General features: G+C 45.9%; 1 protein-coding gene across 4 annotated transcripts in view; it reads left to right on the top strand.

Annotated features, from left to right (window-relative positions):
- The window catches only part of MGAT5 (alpha-1,6-mannosylglycoprotein 6-beta-N-acetylglucosaminyltransferase), a 340181-nt gene that overhangs the window by 282094 nt on the left and 41149 nt on the right, over nt 1-16938 (top strand). For all 4 annotated transcript variants that reach the window (XM_049616196.1, XM_049616194.1, XM_049616195.1 and 1 more), the window contains one exon: nt 10348-10497. In XM_049616196.1, coding sequence (XP_049472153.1) covers nt 10348-10497 — 150 coding nt within the window. The remainder of the gene's footprint in view (nt 1-10347; nt 10498-16938) is intronic.

Raw genomic sequence — 16938 nt, 5'->3', positions numbered from 1 at the left:
CCTGAGATGGACTTATGGCACCCTCCCAAGGCTGTTTCCAGCAGCCCATCCTCCCAGTGCCTCCTCCTCGAACAGAGCCCTTCCCCGTAGGATCCAGCTGGGCACCACTCTGTGTGGTCCACACCTGCACGAAGGGAAACCATTATCCATTCCTTTGAGAAACCTTGGGAGCTCTGGCCATTGCTGACTCCTCCTGGAGGGCATCCTCCCAGCTCCAGGCTCCAACCATGAGGCATTTCAAAGCTTGGGTCTGGCACTAATCTGTGTACCCCAGAAGTGCCCAGGGATGCATGTGAGCCTCTCTGAGTGGTCCTTTAGAACCTTGCTTACCTGCTTAGGTAGAGAAGGGAAGCCAGCCAACAGCTTCCCAGGGATGACCTCCCTCCTCCCCTTCAGGGTGGTGGTACTTTGAGTACTTGGTACCTGTTGTTTGGTTGCTGGCCTTTGGGACCTCAACTTAATTGGCAGGAGAAGGCCCAGGTTCACACCTGTTACACCGCCTACCGGTGTGAACGTGATTCTTTGAATCCTTCCCTGAAGACACACAGGACAGTCCCACCAAGTGGCCACTTGTCCTCTGCTTTTAGACCACATCTGGTTGTTGGGCTCTGGTCTAAACCCACCAGGACCGCATCTCCTCCACTCTGTCAGCAGTGGATGAGACTCCTGGGTCACCTCCGTTCAGTCTACAATTCACTGACCCCATGCACGCTCTATAAAAAAAAAAAAAAAAAAAATGCAAGTTCAGTTTTGCCAAGGCCGCCTCTTGGTTTTCTTTTCCCTCCATTTTGACACCTGGAGGGGTGGCAGGGTCTGTTTTCAACCCATCAGCCTGTTTTCTGAGCACAGTAGCATAGCTGGTGGGCTTTGTTGCTCTTGGCCTTAGCAATCAGAGCAGAGTAAGGGGCATCATTATCCCTTAGTGACTGCATTTGCATGGGGGGGAGGGGATGTGAGGGAAGCCAGCTTTACAATTTGAAGACCTCCTGCCCTTCCCATAGTAGAAAGGAGAGTTGATTGTTTTCACAAACTGGCTGGCAGGTCCCCAGAGCCCTTTAAGAGGCATTTGTTAAATTGCAGAAAGCTCTCGTGCTGAGACAGAGATCCCTGAAACCTGAAAGTGCTGGGAAAATGGGGAAGTGTGCCAGCAAATCAATGGGTTCAGACAGAAAGGTCTGGGGGTGGGGCGGGCTTGGGTTCCAGTTGGGCTGGGAGGCGAAGGCTTTAGCCATCTTGGGACTCATTTCTAGCTTGTCCCTTTTTATGGTGTGGGGGTAGTGTGAGCACCATATATTTTTAAATAAAGGTATATATTAAACGGCTTTCATGTACATTGTATTCCCAATTCTAGCTCAGCACATATAAAAGGTGTCTAATATAATTGGAAAATGATATTATCCCATATTCCTCGTTCCATCAGCAAAAACAGGGCTGATGGCTCTTTGCACATTACCCATTCAGCCACAGAAGTCTAAATTTCTTCTGAGAAATCTCTGAAATTTCAGCATCTCTTTAGGCCAAACACCAAAATGTTCACCTAACCAGACAGTAGAGAGTAAGTCAAGGACTGGTGAATATAGTCTTCCCTTTCCCTCATTCCACATCCATTCTTTATCCTCCACCCAAAACTCTGAGGTAGGTAGATTCTAGAACCACTGGTATCATACTTACAGAGTGCAGCTTACATGCAACTACTCGCCCATTGCCCTGGATGAGTTGTAATTTATGCCACATGAGGTCCAGTCAAGAATAAGTGTGGAGCCTGGCACAGTGAAAGGAAGAAAATTCCCTTCTTTTTGTTTTGCCCATGGGCTCGTAGGTGGGCCACAGTCCAGGCTGGAGACAAGAGTGCAAGGTTCCCCTTATTATTCCCACTATAATTATTAAACATCATCCTTTCTCCTGGAAAGGTAAGGATTTAGAGAGAAGGGGTCAAGGGTAGTAGGTTTGTAGAATCTTAGCTTCCCAGAGACTTCCAGACTTCTAGGAGGCCTGACTGAGACTTAGCAAGGATCACCCCTCCCCAACACACACACCCAATACACACCTTAACCTTGGGTGGTTACTTGCAATAAATGAGCCAAGGACTGTAACATCTAATTATTCTATAATGTAAATTGTTTCTACTTCACTGCTGAAATTCACAGGTTTGCATTTTAGAACTTCTAATTTTGGAATAAAAGAATTGTTCATCCTTGTTGAATTTTAGACTTCAGGACAGGCTGATGAGGTAGGGTTCTGTTTTTTATTTTATTTTATTTTATTTTTATTTTATTGTATTTTATTTTATTTTATTTTATTTTATTTTATTTTATTTTATTTTATTTAATGTCTTCGTCTCTTCCTCCCTCCTGTCTTTCTACCTCAAAACTCCTGAGAGAGCTAGGTTATAAGGAAGACAGCTCGACTCTGAAATACAGCTTGTGTGGTTTGTACCTCTCATTTTATTTTCATTAAAATACACCCTTAGGTAAAGTCATGGACCTTAAGCTCATTTGCTGGGAAAAGGTTTTGTTGCAGAAAGAAGAATCTGGCTTCTGAGGCAGGGTGGGAAGGTGGGCAGGACCGAGTGGCAGAGTTAAGTCTGAGATCCATTAATAATATTGTGCTCGGTGTGTCCTCTCTGTGTTCTCATACAGCCAGTACTTGCTTCCTGAGCTCCTGCTCTGTGCCAGGCCCCTGCACACTGAGTCTTCAGTGTCTGCCCTTGAGAAGTTCACAGTCCTGTTGGGTGGGAAGACAATGATAAAGCAGCCCAAAGAGGCCAAGCAGGAAGTGACTGTTAAAAAGATAAACTGAGGCACATTAAAAAGGTTAAGAGTTTATTGGAAGAAAAATCAAAGTCAGGCAGGTCCAAACCTGATGCAGTTAGGAACACTTCCCTGACAGTAGCTGGGGAAAGATTTACGTAGAGGAGGTGCGAAGCAGAGAAAGGAAATTATCTCATTGGCTATGGCTTACAGTCTTGTTGGCTGTTTGTGATTGGTTGTCTCCGGCATTTTTATTTCATAACCTTGAGGCATTTGCCAGCTCAGCTTATGTAGGCCACCGTGGCATTCGAGCCACCTCAGTCTAAGGCCTCCTTGTTTCATTAATTTAACAGTACTAAAGACACAGAGGAGGTAGCAGCTAACTTCACCTGGGTGAGCCCAGGGATTGCCATCTTGCAGAGGATGAATGGGGAGGAGTCCAGGAGAGAAAAGGAGTCCAGAAGAAAGGGGGTTTCAGGCCGAGACAGTGGCAGGTGATATGTATGCAGGAGAGCAGAAGAGGTTTGGGAGCAAAGACTGAGCCAAACGTAGGTAGACCTGACACAAAGGAAAAGAGGAAATAACAGGAGATGAAGCTAGAAAGCTTGGAGAAGCCCACATTGTGAAGGGCCTGTGTGCATAGCTGAGAAGCTGATCTTTCACTGCCATGAAGAGCCTTTGAAGACTTCATATAGGGGAACTAAATCTTCATTTTTGGAAACTAGCCCTGAGGACAGTACATTGAAGGGTTGGGGCTTAAGGTCTTAGCCCAGGGCCTCTAGAAAAAAGGCCTGAAGCAGATGCAAGTATTATTCCTTACTGGGGAAGGAGGTGCAAGGCCAGAGGCTGTAGGAGTGGAGGAGGAGGGAAGCGAGGCCAGGAGAAGCTCATGGGGACAAGATGGAGCGGATAGCGATGTTGGCTCCTGCTGAACAGACATTGAAGCATGGTCCCTGGGCGCTCTGCGCTCCTGGAAGGTTTGCAGGGAAGAACTCTACTTTGGTATAAGTCTGCAGAAGAGAGAAAGAGGGGAGTTTTATTTGCCCTGCCCCCTTCTGTATTCTCATTGTCCCTGGCTCACCTCCCAGGAAACTAGTGGCCCTGTCCTTCTGGATGCTCTTCAGCATAGCAGGCCCCACGATCCCCCACCGCATCTCACAGTGTATCTTCTGTCCTGTCTGAATGCACAGGGCAGTGTCGGTAGCGTGAGCACCGACTGAGTGAGAAAGTAGAGTAGGCAGTGAGGGGAATCTGAGAAGGCTCATAAGTGTGCACCACTGTTTAGACAAGGAGCTCACCTCAGAGGCTGTCATTATTCAAGGGGGAGCAGATGGATGCTGTGAATGCAGGAGGCCCATGTAGAGAAAGACTCAAAAGATCTTGGTTCAGTAAAATGAACCAGTCCAACCCCAAGCTTTCAAGGAGTTTCGTCACCATAGTAGTTAGTACAGGGTTTCTGGGGTAGTTTGGGGCAAGGAATACTCTATGGACTGGGGTTTCTTACACATTTTTTTTACAATTTTTTTTTTAATGTTTATTTTTGAGAGAGCGAATCAGAGCACAAGCAGGGGAGGGGCAGAAAGAGAGGGAGACACAGAATCAGAAGCAGGCTCCAGGCTCCGAGCTGTCAGCACAGAGCCCAACATGGGGCTCGAACCCACAAAACTGTGAGATCATGACCTGAGCCGAAGTTGGATGCTCAACCGACTGAGCCACCCAGGCGCCCCTGGACTTGCATTTCTTAAAGTATATGTTTGATCATTATATATTCATAAAACCAAGGAATAAACCATTTTCTGTATTTATAGGGGAGGAAATGGAGGCTACTGCATTTAAAATGATTAAAAATTCATAACGGTCAAAATAAAAATCCAGTCTCAGTGTACTGGTCGGGACTCTTACTGCTAAAATGGTAGAAGCCCAGCTTTCCTGGCTTTGGCCGCAGCAGGGATTGCCTGACTCTGGGTACCCAGAGAACGGCAGGGATGCATCTGAAACATGACTGGAACTGAGGTTCAAGACCCTGCCAGAACACTCACTCTCTCACATTTGACCTTCTCTGAGTGAGGACTTAATTTTTCTCTGTCTGGACCTTGACCTCCATGTGCTGGCTCTAGCAATGTGGCTTTGCAGCCCAATGCAGAGGGCCTGGCTCTTCCATACTCATCATCTCTTCCTGGGAGGACGCCACTAGCTAGGCACTCACCAGGTGCTTTCCTTGGACCAACGAACTCTGGGCAGAGCTGTATAATAGTTTTTTAATTTTTAGTTTATTCATTTTTTTTGAGAGAGCACACACGTACCAGCAGGGGAGATGGTAGAGGGATAGAGAGAATCTCAAGTAGGCTAAGCGTGAAGCCCCATGACCTTGTGATCATGACCTGAGCCGAAATCAAGAGTCAGACGTTCAACTAACTAAGTCACCCAGGCGTCCCATTGTATAATTATTTTCTTTTATAATGACAGGTCGCAAGGTTACCATGTGGATGAGGGGAGTTAGAGGCCAGGAGAAAGGATGGATATGCCTGCATTGGAGAGCAGGGGTGTTGCTGGGGAGAAGAGTATATGATATCACTGCAACCAAAAGTTCAGAGTACTGACATTTGCCAAAGCACATTCCTGTACCCCTAATTAACTGGCTAGAAAAGGAAAGCGCTCTTGATTCTACACTTGTACTGTCTGCCTCTCCCCCTGCTGCAGAATGGCACGTGTATTGCTTTAGATTGAACTGCTTTCCTAAAGCTCTCTTTTCAAGCTCTGAATATCTTATGACCAGTTTTGAAAATGCACCTGCCTCCAGCCACAGACACACTGAAAACACTATTCCTTTGCTCCAGTGTGTTCACTCCGTGTCCTTTGCATCTCCCCTTCCCCCTTCTTCCAAATGATTTTAAGTAGATTTGACTTTTAATAGGTTTGATTGGTTGTTTTTAATGGGAATTTAAATTGAACTAGCGGCTGACAGAGTTCTCGGGCTTCAAGTTGCTCGGCTGGGACTGGAGACATTTCTGGACACGTTTCTCTCAGCCCCCCGAGAGGGGCGGCGGCCCACCGCAGTGTGATATTCAGTACAGGATGCTTGTGACTGCATCTCAGTAATTTGTAAGTGATAGGGTTTGGGGAGTAAATAATTTTCTTTGACCTTGGTCTTTTAGGTCAGAGATGGAAAGCTTTCTAGGGAGTGATCCGAATCTAGTTCTTGGATCAACAGGACAGTCAGTTCCATGGTAGTACCTTCTTCCTGGGCTTGGATATCCAAAATAAGGGAAGGGAGGGACATGCTGGAAAACATCTGCACCCCTACACATCTCCCTCTGGATTTTTGCCCTTCCCGTGTGTTGGGAAAGGCAGGTAGGGCCATGCTTAATTTAAGAAACGTCAGCACCCTATGTCTTAAACACAAAAGTTAGTGATGTACATCAAAGAGAGAAGAAGATCCCTTGAACCTCTTCCTGGCAAGAACTGAGTCTTCCAGTGACATGGAAATGGTGCAGACTTTGAAGTCGTACAGACTGGTTTCTGTGTTTTCTTGATTGCATGTATTTAAATTTTTTCTATTTTAATTATCTAATATATCACATACCCACCCCCAGATTTACAGATGTTAATATTTTGCGATTTTTTAAAAAATGTTTATTAGAGAGCATACACAAGTGGGGGAGAGGAAGAGAGAGAGGGAGAGAGGGAATCCCAAGCAGGCTCTGAGCTGTCAGTGCCAGGCTTGATGCTGGGCTCAATCTGTGAGATCATAACCTGAGCCCAGATCAAGAGTCAGACGCTTAACCCACCGACCCACCCAAGCGCTCCAATATTTTGTGATTCTTAACAGAGAAGTTATAAATTACAAATATCACTGAAGCTCTGTCCACCTCCCTACCTCCTCAGTAATCTGTATTCGGAAGTTGGAGTCTGTCATCCCCATGCATACTACACTACAAACATCCATATGTGCGAACAGTGTCCGTATGCAGAGTATCGCTTTACGTGGTTAATAAGGGATGTTGAGCCATACACGTTGTTTGGGGCTCCGTCCCAGAGCTGCTGCTCCCTTGTAAAAATCTTGGACAAGGTGCATCGCCTTTTTGAGCCCCCAGGGAGACGTGTGAGGATACCAGTCGTATGAATCCTGGCACAATCCAGGTGAGCAAGGATCAAGGCCTTGAGAGGAGGAGACGAATTTGACGTGTCGAGTGACAGTGGTGATTCTAGTGCAGGTACCTAATGAATCTGGTGCACATTAATGGCCATCCTGAGATCAAGAGCACACAGGGGGATGCTGGTCAGGGAACCTTGGGGGACGGCTTGCCTTTTGGCCCTGTTGAGTTGGAAATGCCTGCAGTACATCCATACCGCCAGGGTTAGGAGGCAGTTGGATATTTGAACCTGAAATTCCGGCAACAGTCCTAAGCTGGCGTTGGCTCTTCGGGCCCCTTTGGCATCCAGTGAGCAAGCATTACCTTTGGGCAGGGAGGCTGCTTGGTGTGAGCAGCTCCCCTGCACCTTTACCTGGAGCCCATGGCGTGATTCACTCTCAGCACATTTCTGCGCAGCTCTTGACAGGCGGCAACAAGAGGCCTGAGGTGAATCACCTAGCTGTCAGGTCAGCTTCAAAGCTTAGAGTTCTGTTGGAAACATTTGTTTTCCTCTGATAACCTGTTTGATTTTGTTCTCATTCCTGAAATCACTTAAATCCTCTCTGAAGGTAATTTCTCCTTTCTGATTTGACCCGGCCTTAATGTTAATAAATTCACAGACTTTATTATTAGCCCCTGCACATGCTTCTGAGCTTGCCCCCTTGTTGTGTTTCAAGGAGGCCCAACCTCTTCTGGGATTGATGGTGATACATGTGTTGTATCCTATATATTGTTCACTCCCCAGGCATTCGGTCCAGGAATCCCAGTCTTGCGTGTGTCTATCTGCAGTGAGGATTCTCCAGGACAGGAACCAAGGGGGCCATTCACTCTTCTTTGTCACCCGCTGGCCAGACCTAGTTCATGGGCCTTTGGTCTATCTTCACTAGTTAGCAGCTGGCTTTTCACAAGGAAATGTCTCTTTTTGCTTAAAGGAGAGAGGCCTGGCCTGCCCAATCCCTGAACAAAAGCCCAGCAAGATGTCCTGACCAGCCTCCTTTTGGATGATAAGAATCCACCCAAAGTAGCTCAAGCAAACTGTGGGGTGGGGAAACGTTTGGGCAGCTGCTGTTATTATTACTGGAAGAATCCAGAAAGATCTGGGAAATTTAGGATAGGGAACAGCTGTGGATGGAGTGGGACCGGGTTTTCTCTGTTCTGGGTCTGTTTTCTTTTCTCACTCTATCTCATCATCTCCTTTCCTCCTCCTATCCCTCTCTTGCTCTCTCTCTGTGTCATGCTTAGAGGGGTGATGTCTAGGTCCCTATTATTACCAACTGTCTGGCTCAGTCTTCCCCTTTCCTCCTTTCAGCTCTCATCTGGTTCTCTTTCTACTTCCACCCCCCAAAACTGGCGGCTGGCTTCCTCAGAACTTGTATCTGGATCATAATTACCCAGACTCCAGCACTGAGTGACCTTTTGGCTCTACAGCCCGCAGCCATCTGGCAGTGATCTCTCTGTGTACAAGACTCTGAGCTCCTGAGAGAGGCTCCTATTGGCTCAGCTTCTCCTTCTGAGCCTGGCCACACTGCCCCAGGCTCCTGCCTAGCCTAGAGATGGGTCCCCCTTGGGTCAGGCACACCCCACCCTGGGCTGGTCAGCAGTGTCAGGGGGCACGGTCACCAGATTTCGTCCCCACCTACCAGGGGCTGTGGATGAGGTTGGGATCCCTGAGAAGGGGTTTTGTGGGGACAGGAGTTACCAGGTACATGTGGCACAAGAACTGTATGATAGAACCCCTCAAAGTAATTTATATCAGCGAGGTGATCTTAAATTTGTTTCAGCCTACAAATAGGAAGCCATAGTTTATAAAACTGTTTCTAGTCACCTCTGCATTAATTCAAGGGTGTACATCTCTGAAGTGATAAATTTAGTATCTTCCAGCCATACTAAACATGGCATGAAAATTAAACTTTCAGTCCACGTGTTCATTTTCTTTGTACATTAGGGGGCAGGCATGGACTTGGTTGATTCTGAACAAAATCATCTTGGTGCATAAAATGGAGAATGGGAACTAGATTTGTTTTTCCAGCCACGAAGACTTTTGATAATGGGTTTGAGACATGTGTCTCACAAAATTGAGCGCCCTTTGTGATCTTCTCTACCAGGGCAGTGCCTGGCAGAGGGCAGACCCTGAATCCAGCTCAGAACTTTGTGGGGAGGCAGAAAAGTGCTGCTGCCCTCCCCCCATGAGAGCCCCTTGCCTGTCTCCAAGCTCTGTGGCTGCTGATGCCACATGCCTACATCCCTTGAAGTCTTTACTCATAAAACTGGCTATTAATACATTTTCCTGGAGTGTGTGAAAACGGGCTTAGAATGGGGGAAAAAAAAAACTTGTCCCACTTTTATACAACTGGAAAACATTACAGAACTTGAATTTTTCAAATTAAAAAAAAAAAAAAAAAAAAAAAAGCAACCTACCAAATCCAGCCTGTGCTTCTTAGTCACACGGAAATGTGAAGAGGAAGGGAAAGTCACTTCTGCCTCACAGGTGGTTTTGATTTAGAAAATGTGCCTCGAAATTCAGTACAGAAAAGAGGTTTTGTTTTGCTTCTAATAAAAATAAAACTACTTTTGAATGTTTCAGGGTTCATCAAAGTTTATATTTAGTCTTTTTTACATTTTTGTCTACCTGGCTATTCTCATGATCTCTCCAGCTACCGAGCCAATCAATGTATATTGTGGGAAACTCTCATCTTCCCCCTGGTCCGAAGTAGGTGGGATCCAGTTCTGACAACATGCGTTAATCATAACTAGAAATGCTGGCAAGAGCTGGGGATGTTTGCATTCCTCAGGGACAGCTTAGCATCTCCAGCTAAATATTTTAGCCCAACTGACTGCCTTCTCTGGGCTTTCCTTCCCCAAACATCCTCCTCCGTAAGGCAGAGGAGCCAAACGCAAAGTGTTGGGTCCCTGATAATTTACAAAGTGAGGATAATACTTTAAAACTCTTGGCCTTGAGACGCACCTGGGTGGCTCAGTTGGCTAAGCCTCCAATTCTTGGTTTCAGCTCAGGTCATGATCTCACAGTTTGCGGGTTCGAATCCTGCATCAGGCACTGACAGCATGGAGCCTGCTAAGATTCTCTCTCCCTCTCTCTGCGCATCCCCACTCGTGCTCCCTCCCTCCCTCCCTCTCTCTTTCTCTCTCTCTCTCTCTCTTTCCCCCTCTCAAAATAAATAAACTTTAAAAAGATAAAAAAAACAGTTGGCCTTGAGCTATCATTGGTATTCAGTAATATACTGCTATATTTTCTGTTCTTCCTTACAGAATTGTACAGCAGCAATATGACTATGTTTGCCCTCAAAATCCAGGCATATCACTTTTAAAAGAAATATTGGGGGTCAGATTGCCAAATTCCTACAATTTCCATATTAAGAACTCCATCTCTGTGGCCTCCAGCTATGAGACAGGTTGTTAAAAGGATGAAAAGAAAAAAATGCCTTCCCCTTGTGTCCCCTCTTTAGAATAAGAAAATCTACTTGGACATTATTCACACGTACATGGAAGTGCATGCGACCGTTTATGGCTCCAGCACGAAGAATATTCCCAGTTATGTGAAAAACCATGGCATCCTAAGTGGGCGGGACCTACAATTTCTTCTCCGAGAAACCAAGGTAGGTTTATAGGAATTTTTAAAACGTCCATCAGCGATGTTTACTGGTTGTTTCTGTTGGTGTTGAAAACAGGATCAGAATCTCTCATGCTGTCTTTTCAATGCTGTAGTAACTTATGAAGTCATTTCTGGGCAGTGGTTTTCTAGATCAGCTATAGCTTAAAAGTTCGTGAATTGTGGAAAGAGGTTGCTACAGTTGAAAGCCTGCTTACCCAGGACCTACTCCGTGCCAGGCATCAAGCGAGGGGCTGGGGATACAGTGGCAAACAGAAAAGGTAAGGTCCTGTCTTGAGGGTCAGACCTTGTGATAAAGAAGCAGCTTTCACAGCAAGCCTGGGGTGCTCAGCTCCCCTACCTCTTTAATCAACATCGCTCAAGGAGTCGGGCCACCAAGTGGCTTTTCTTGCACCTCTTCATTCACAGATTTGTACTGGACCCTGAAGAAGTTCAGATGAGGGAAGAGTCCCTTCAGGCTCTGGGAGCAGGGAAGACACTGTGAAAGATGTGGAGATGAACAATTGGCGGGTGGGGGGCAGGTGATACCCAGGACACACAAGAAGGAGAGTCAAGTGGTGGAGACAGAGATGACACATTCAGGAGAGAGCCACAAAGCAACCCAGCTGCTCTATTGCTGGGAAATAGTGGAAGGTGACTTTTGGTAAGGAGCTGAGGGGCTGGTTGTCCCAAGCATAGACCCCAGGGTGTAGGCAGCTTCAGACCCCATGATGCAGCAGACGGGGGAGCCACTGAGCGAGGTCTATTTTAGTGACATGCTGAATGTGTTGTTTTGAACCGGTGCCTATAATTCTGCCATGAAAGTACCAAATGATGTTAAGGACTTGCAAATAAACCAGAGTTTGGCCTTAAAGGGCCAGACCTAGTGCAAGGGATGTAAGAGTAAGAAAGCCAGTGTGAGCCCTGCCTTGAAGCATAGGACAGCTTATTACCAACAGTGATTTTCTCAGTTCTGGGCCCTGACTGGCTGTGTTTTCATTTTTAAGGTAGCAGGGAGGCTGAGTGGGTGAGAGGCTCTGTGGCTTAATAGCGACTTTTTATCATTTTATGATACTTGGATTTGGGAGAGCATGTTCACATATGCTGCCTTGTTTGATTCTCACAAACAAAGCCGTAGATGGGGAAGGTACTGTTAACTTCATTTTAAACAGCAGAAAGTAGGCTAGAGCATTTGGCTTGCTCACAGTCACTGACTTTGCCTGGGCGGGGTGACCCTTACGCATGATTTTTTTTTTTTTTTTAATTGCAAATTAAAGGTCTGTTAGGCCCTCAAGGCACCATCCTCCTGAATAAACACCCAAACTGGAGAACATTTATTGGACACTCCCTTCCCAACAGAATAAGCATCTCCCTCCTGCCTCAGTTTCTCCATATGTAACTGCATTTGATCCTTTCTATCTCTAAGTCATTCGTGTGGTGCCATGAATAAAATAGATGGATGAATTATTTATCTCCTTGGCCAAAGATCTGGTTTGTATTTATTAAGATTTCATTTCCTTACAAGGTCATCTGTAGTCTGATGCTCGTGTGTGGCAACCCCGGAGTGAAGTGTGTTCCCCACTTTGCACTCTTGGCTTTCTGTTCTTTTTCTGTCTCAGGATGACATTTTAGAATCGTGAGGATGTCCGGGCCCTTTAGTGGCAATGCTATTTTTGCCATTTGCCTCATTTTACTTCTCCCCACATCAGCTGGTGGAAAAAGCTCGAGCCTCTTTAAAATTACATTTGGCAACGCTGGCTCTCAACAGCGTGTCATTACTGTCTCGCGCACTCCTATTAACCCAGCCTCGTGAATGTCTTACTCAGCCTTGGAAGTTTTAAAAGAACCCTGACTTACCTACCATCCATTTACCCTGTCAGAGAATGGGGAATAGGCCAAAGCAGAGGCCGCTGATATCCCAGGGAGGAAAAGAGAAGAGGCTTGGAATATCCGGGCCGTGATGTCAGAGACTGCCTAACAGCCAAGGACTGCAGACCGAATTTTGAGTATGAGGGGCATATATTTATCCTTGAAAAACGGGTGCCTTCACAGGATGTCACTGATCCCATTTTGTATTGCCTGTTCGTCTGACTAGAATATATTAAAGCCCTCCGAGTGGAATTATGGCTAAAACAGTTGGCAAATATGATGGAAATGAGGCGCTGTGTCGCCGAGACTCCCCTTATACCCAGAACACAGCAGCAGGCACTAAAATGAATGGATCTTGGGCTTTGAAATAATGACACTAAAGACCAGTCAGGCTTTGCATTTATAACCCTTTCTGCCTCTAACTCCTTCCTCTGTGTCTCTGAGCAATTTAAAAGCGATTTATTCCAATCCACGTTGAAAGTGGAGAACTGGAGACACAGAGAAGTAAATGTCGGTAGAACGAATGGGATTCACACGCTCCTCGGGCTCACTGGAGAGGAAAGCGAGTCTGGTGCTGCTTCAGGTTTGGAGACGGGCTGAACTGACTGATGTTTAATCAGCTCCTCACTTATTATTTTTCTTTATGAGACGTCTTTGAAGCCCTGCACCCAGGCCCAGGAAACCCTTTGCTCAGCAGTATCTCGCCCTGGCATGCCACAGGGGCCCATGTGTCATCAGCAGAGTCCGGCTGCGGGGAGCCTATGAAGATGGAGGAATTTGGTGTGACACTAAAAAGGGGCTAAAAGAGCCAGGGAATCTAAAAGACTCTTCTAACAGGCATATAAATTTGGATGCATTAATTATTTATCGGTGGACCATAGACAAGGCTTTCAGTCCAGCAGACTCCAGGAGTGCAGTTGAAGCCAGCACAGGGTGGCATGTTTTTATTTTGGGGTTAAGTCCTCATCGCTTTTGATGTGATTTCTTTCTTCTTCCTAATTTTAGCCTCTTCGTGTCCACCTCCTCCCCAGTCTTAGCATGGGAAGCTCCTGATAGTATGGAGCATTCCTATCCTGTATTAGATTGGAGGCACATTTGGAGTGAGCCGCAAGAGAACATATTTTTCTACAGTAAAAGCCGAGAGCAAATTCTGGCTGTGGCAAACAAGCAGGGAAAGCCACTGCTGTCTGTGGTGTTACCCTTGGTACCCAGACCTCTGGCCATTCACCCTCCAGCACTTGGGTGGGTCATGACCTATTTCCCTACCCTATCAACTCATCAGCTTAGCTGTGGAACTCACTTAGAAGCCTGGGCAGGATTGGAGGATATGCAGTATATGCTGTCCCTTTTCCATCCCATCCCCAGCTCTGGCACCCACCTCCCCCGCCCCCAGCAACCATGACTTTTCCCATGAGCTTGGATATAGTTGCTCAGTCTCTCAAGAATCCAGGGCTACCACCCCTGGAATCAGACTCTCATGCAGTTCCATGATGGCAGAGGGGCTTTGCTTGTTCTGTTTACAGGTACATCTTCAATGTCTAGAACAGTGCCTAGCTTGTAGAAGGCTTTCAGATAATTATATAAAGAATGAAGGAAAGAGTCAAGATGAAATCCATTAGCCATCTGGGAGCTTGGGACCATGCCCGAAAAACTGAGTTCTTGCTTTGCTCATGAATCACGCACCTAAATCTCCAAGACTTCCACAGCAAGCGACGCTATCCTTCTGACACTGCACGCCTGCCTCTCTGTGGTATTGCCTACACATCACACAGGTGTCGCCTGTGGGGGAGAGCCCAAGGGCTTACTTACCGACAGAGCAGTCCACGTTCCGTCTCAGATGCTGAAATATTCACCCTCAGACAGTCAAGGAGGCTTCATCTTATGGCCAATATCTAAGGTTATTCCTATTCCAGCCAGATGGGGAAAACATTTTGTATACACATGTAATCCTCTCTCCCTCTTTCCCTCCCACGTATGTATGTACAATTGCACAGTTGTAGCGTACTTGCTCTGACTTCAAGGACAAAAGTGCATCCGCACACTCAAATGCACACGAAAACATTCAACATCTCTTCATCCTCATGAAGACACATGACTGCTGGAAAGATCTCATCTATTAGTATTTATTCTTTTGCTCATTTTCCCTACTGAATACATCCCAGGCCTCATTCCAGGCATTCTTGCTACAGGGATGACTAAGGAGTTTTGCCCAAGATGAGTGTACAGGCATGGTAGAGGAGACCAGCACGGAAACTGGGGACTATAGCAATGCAAAAAGTGCACAGGTAGAGGTAGTAATAATAAAAAATAGTAATACCGACGTAGAACTTCTGGGATATTATAAGCAGGCTCAACCATTTAGTTGTGTAAAATGTTGTACCGTGACTTGTGAAGCCACTCATATGAGAGGATGAGCCTGCTCCTGGAGGACAGGAACTGATTATCAGCCACATTTTAACACAGCGCATCTGTGTCATCATGGTACACATGACCGTGGGGATTTATTATGGCAGTGACAGCCATTTTCTCTCACCCTCACCTGTGCCTTCTCCATGAATTATCTCTTATCGTGAAAGTCCTCTGTGCTCAGTACTATGAGAGCCCATCCTTAATGTGACGTGAATAGGCCTGTTGTGCTGCCTTACACCTTCTAATGGTAAACATTTCATGCTGTCATGGCGGGAGATGGCCAACATCCACAGTTGTCAATTTACCCAAATATTTGCTTACCCCCCCCCCACCATCTCCATCTCCAAATCAGTGCATGTATAGTGAATTGTAGCACATTGGATTATGAACTGGGGTTTCCAAATGACTGAAGTGTATGAACTTTTGGTTTTGATATTGTGGTTTGTGTTTGCTTGTGTTTTGTTTTATTTCTGAAAGGCTACTTAGAAAAAAAGGATAATCTGGGTGTCTACCCAGTGAGCTGGTCTCCAGGAAATAGCCTCTGACATAGCAGCTGACTCTGACAAACTTTGGGCACTTAAACATACTTGACACGTATCATTGTCTTGTCTCCTTTGCCTTTCTACCTCTTCACAAGAGAATCTTCTTGTAGTTTAGGTTAGGGGCTTGGGCAGCCCATGAGAGGGTGTAACCAAACCTGTATGGAAGAGATTTTGGCCATGTTCTGTTTCTTCATCATCAAGTACAAAAGGGAAGACACATGTCCAGAAAAAGACCCTTCAGGCCACTTGAAGGCATAACCTCTCAGGAGAATACATTTCCTCCACAATCAGCCATTGTATGGATTCTTTTTAAAGATATAAAATGTATACCTATTACCAAAAATCCGGGGATTTCCAATCATTATGTGAAGAATAAACAAGTAAGGCTTAGCAGTCATACATGCTCATGGGACAGGCCTTTCCATGAGGCAGTCACTGTAAACCATGTCTGCTTCCTCTTCTAATGGCCGTATCTCCCTTTTTTTCTAAAAAGTCCAGCTACTTTATGAAACAGTGAGAATTCGTAAATACGCATGCAGGTGCTGAATATCGTGTAAAACCCACAACCACAACTCGGGCACACCTAAACCCCAGCTAAACAATACAAGGTCACGTACATGCAGCTGCATGAAGTTGAATCTGGTTTTGAATTTGGACTACTGTTCAGTGAACGTTTACTTCAGTTCCAAACCTCGAAATACATCATGTGCATGAAATACCTCATTTAAGCCTCACACCTGCCCCGTGAAATAACTGTTATTTTCACCATTTTACATATGAATAAACAGTGTAGAGAGCTTGTGTGACCTTGACTCCAGTCCCATAGCTGGAGAGAATGTTATAAATGGACCTCCGATAATCCATAGGAAGTGGCAGGTAACGCTTTCCCTCAGTTACAGAACTAGGAAGTGAGCTGGTCAGGATTTGAACTTTGGTCTGCAGTTAGACCCCGTACAGTTAGTTACCGCATTATCCCGATCACTGGGCCAATATTCAGTTTATTGGATAAGCTGAGATTGATTCATTGCTCAAACTCCCTCCCGAGCCACTCCGCCAATTTAGCTAGTTCAAACTAGTCAGAAAAGCTTATGTTGAGAGTGTGTCTTCTATTTTGGATTATCCTGCTGTTCCCCATCAAGAGTGACTGGAAACTGGCTAAACCCATGTAGAGTCTTCCTATGAGCCACCTTTATCCGTGTTGAAAGGAGTCCATGTTAACTACTCCAGTTAAGGGTTTAAAACAATTGCTTCTACTTTCACACAGAGTAGTAAGACTGAGTGGTTTTACTGAACCGTTTGTCAACATGTAGGAATGTCCCAATCCTATGCTGTGAATAAAATCTGTGGTGCTCCATCCATTCTCTTTTAATAGTACTTCAAAAACTTAATTTCAGAGCATTTAATCCCTGGATTTAGAACTGCTTATTGAGGGCGCCTGGGCGGCTCAATCGATTGAGCGTCCAACTTCAACTCAGGTCATGATCTCACGGCTCGTGAGTTGAGCCCCGTGTCGGGCTCTGTGCTGACAGCTCAGAGCCTGGAGCCTGCTTCAGATTCTGTCTCCTTCTCTCTCTCTTCCCCTCCCCTGCTTGATCTCTCTGTCTCTCTGTCTCTATCTCAAATGTAAA

The sequence above is a fragment of the Panthera uncia genome (genome assembly GCF_023721935.1).
Source record: "Panthera uncia isolate 11264 chromosome C1 unlocalized genomic scaffold, Puncia_PCG_1.0 HiC_scaffold_3, whole genome shotgun sequence".
Taxonomy (NCBI): Eukaryota; Metazoa; Chordata; class Mammalia; order Carnivora; family Felidae; genus Panthera; species Panthera uncia.
This window is presented reverse-complemented; position numbering and strand designations above follow the sequence as displayed.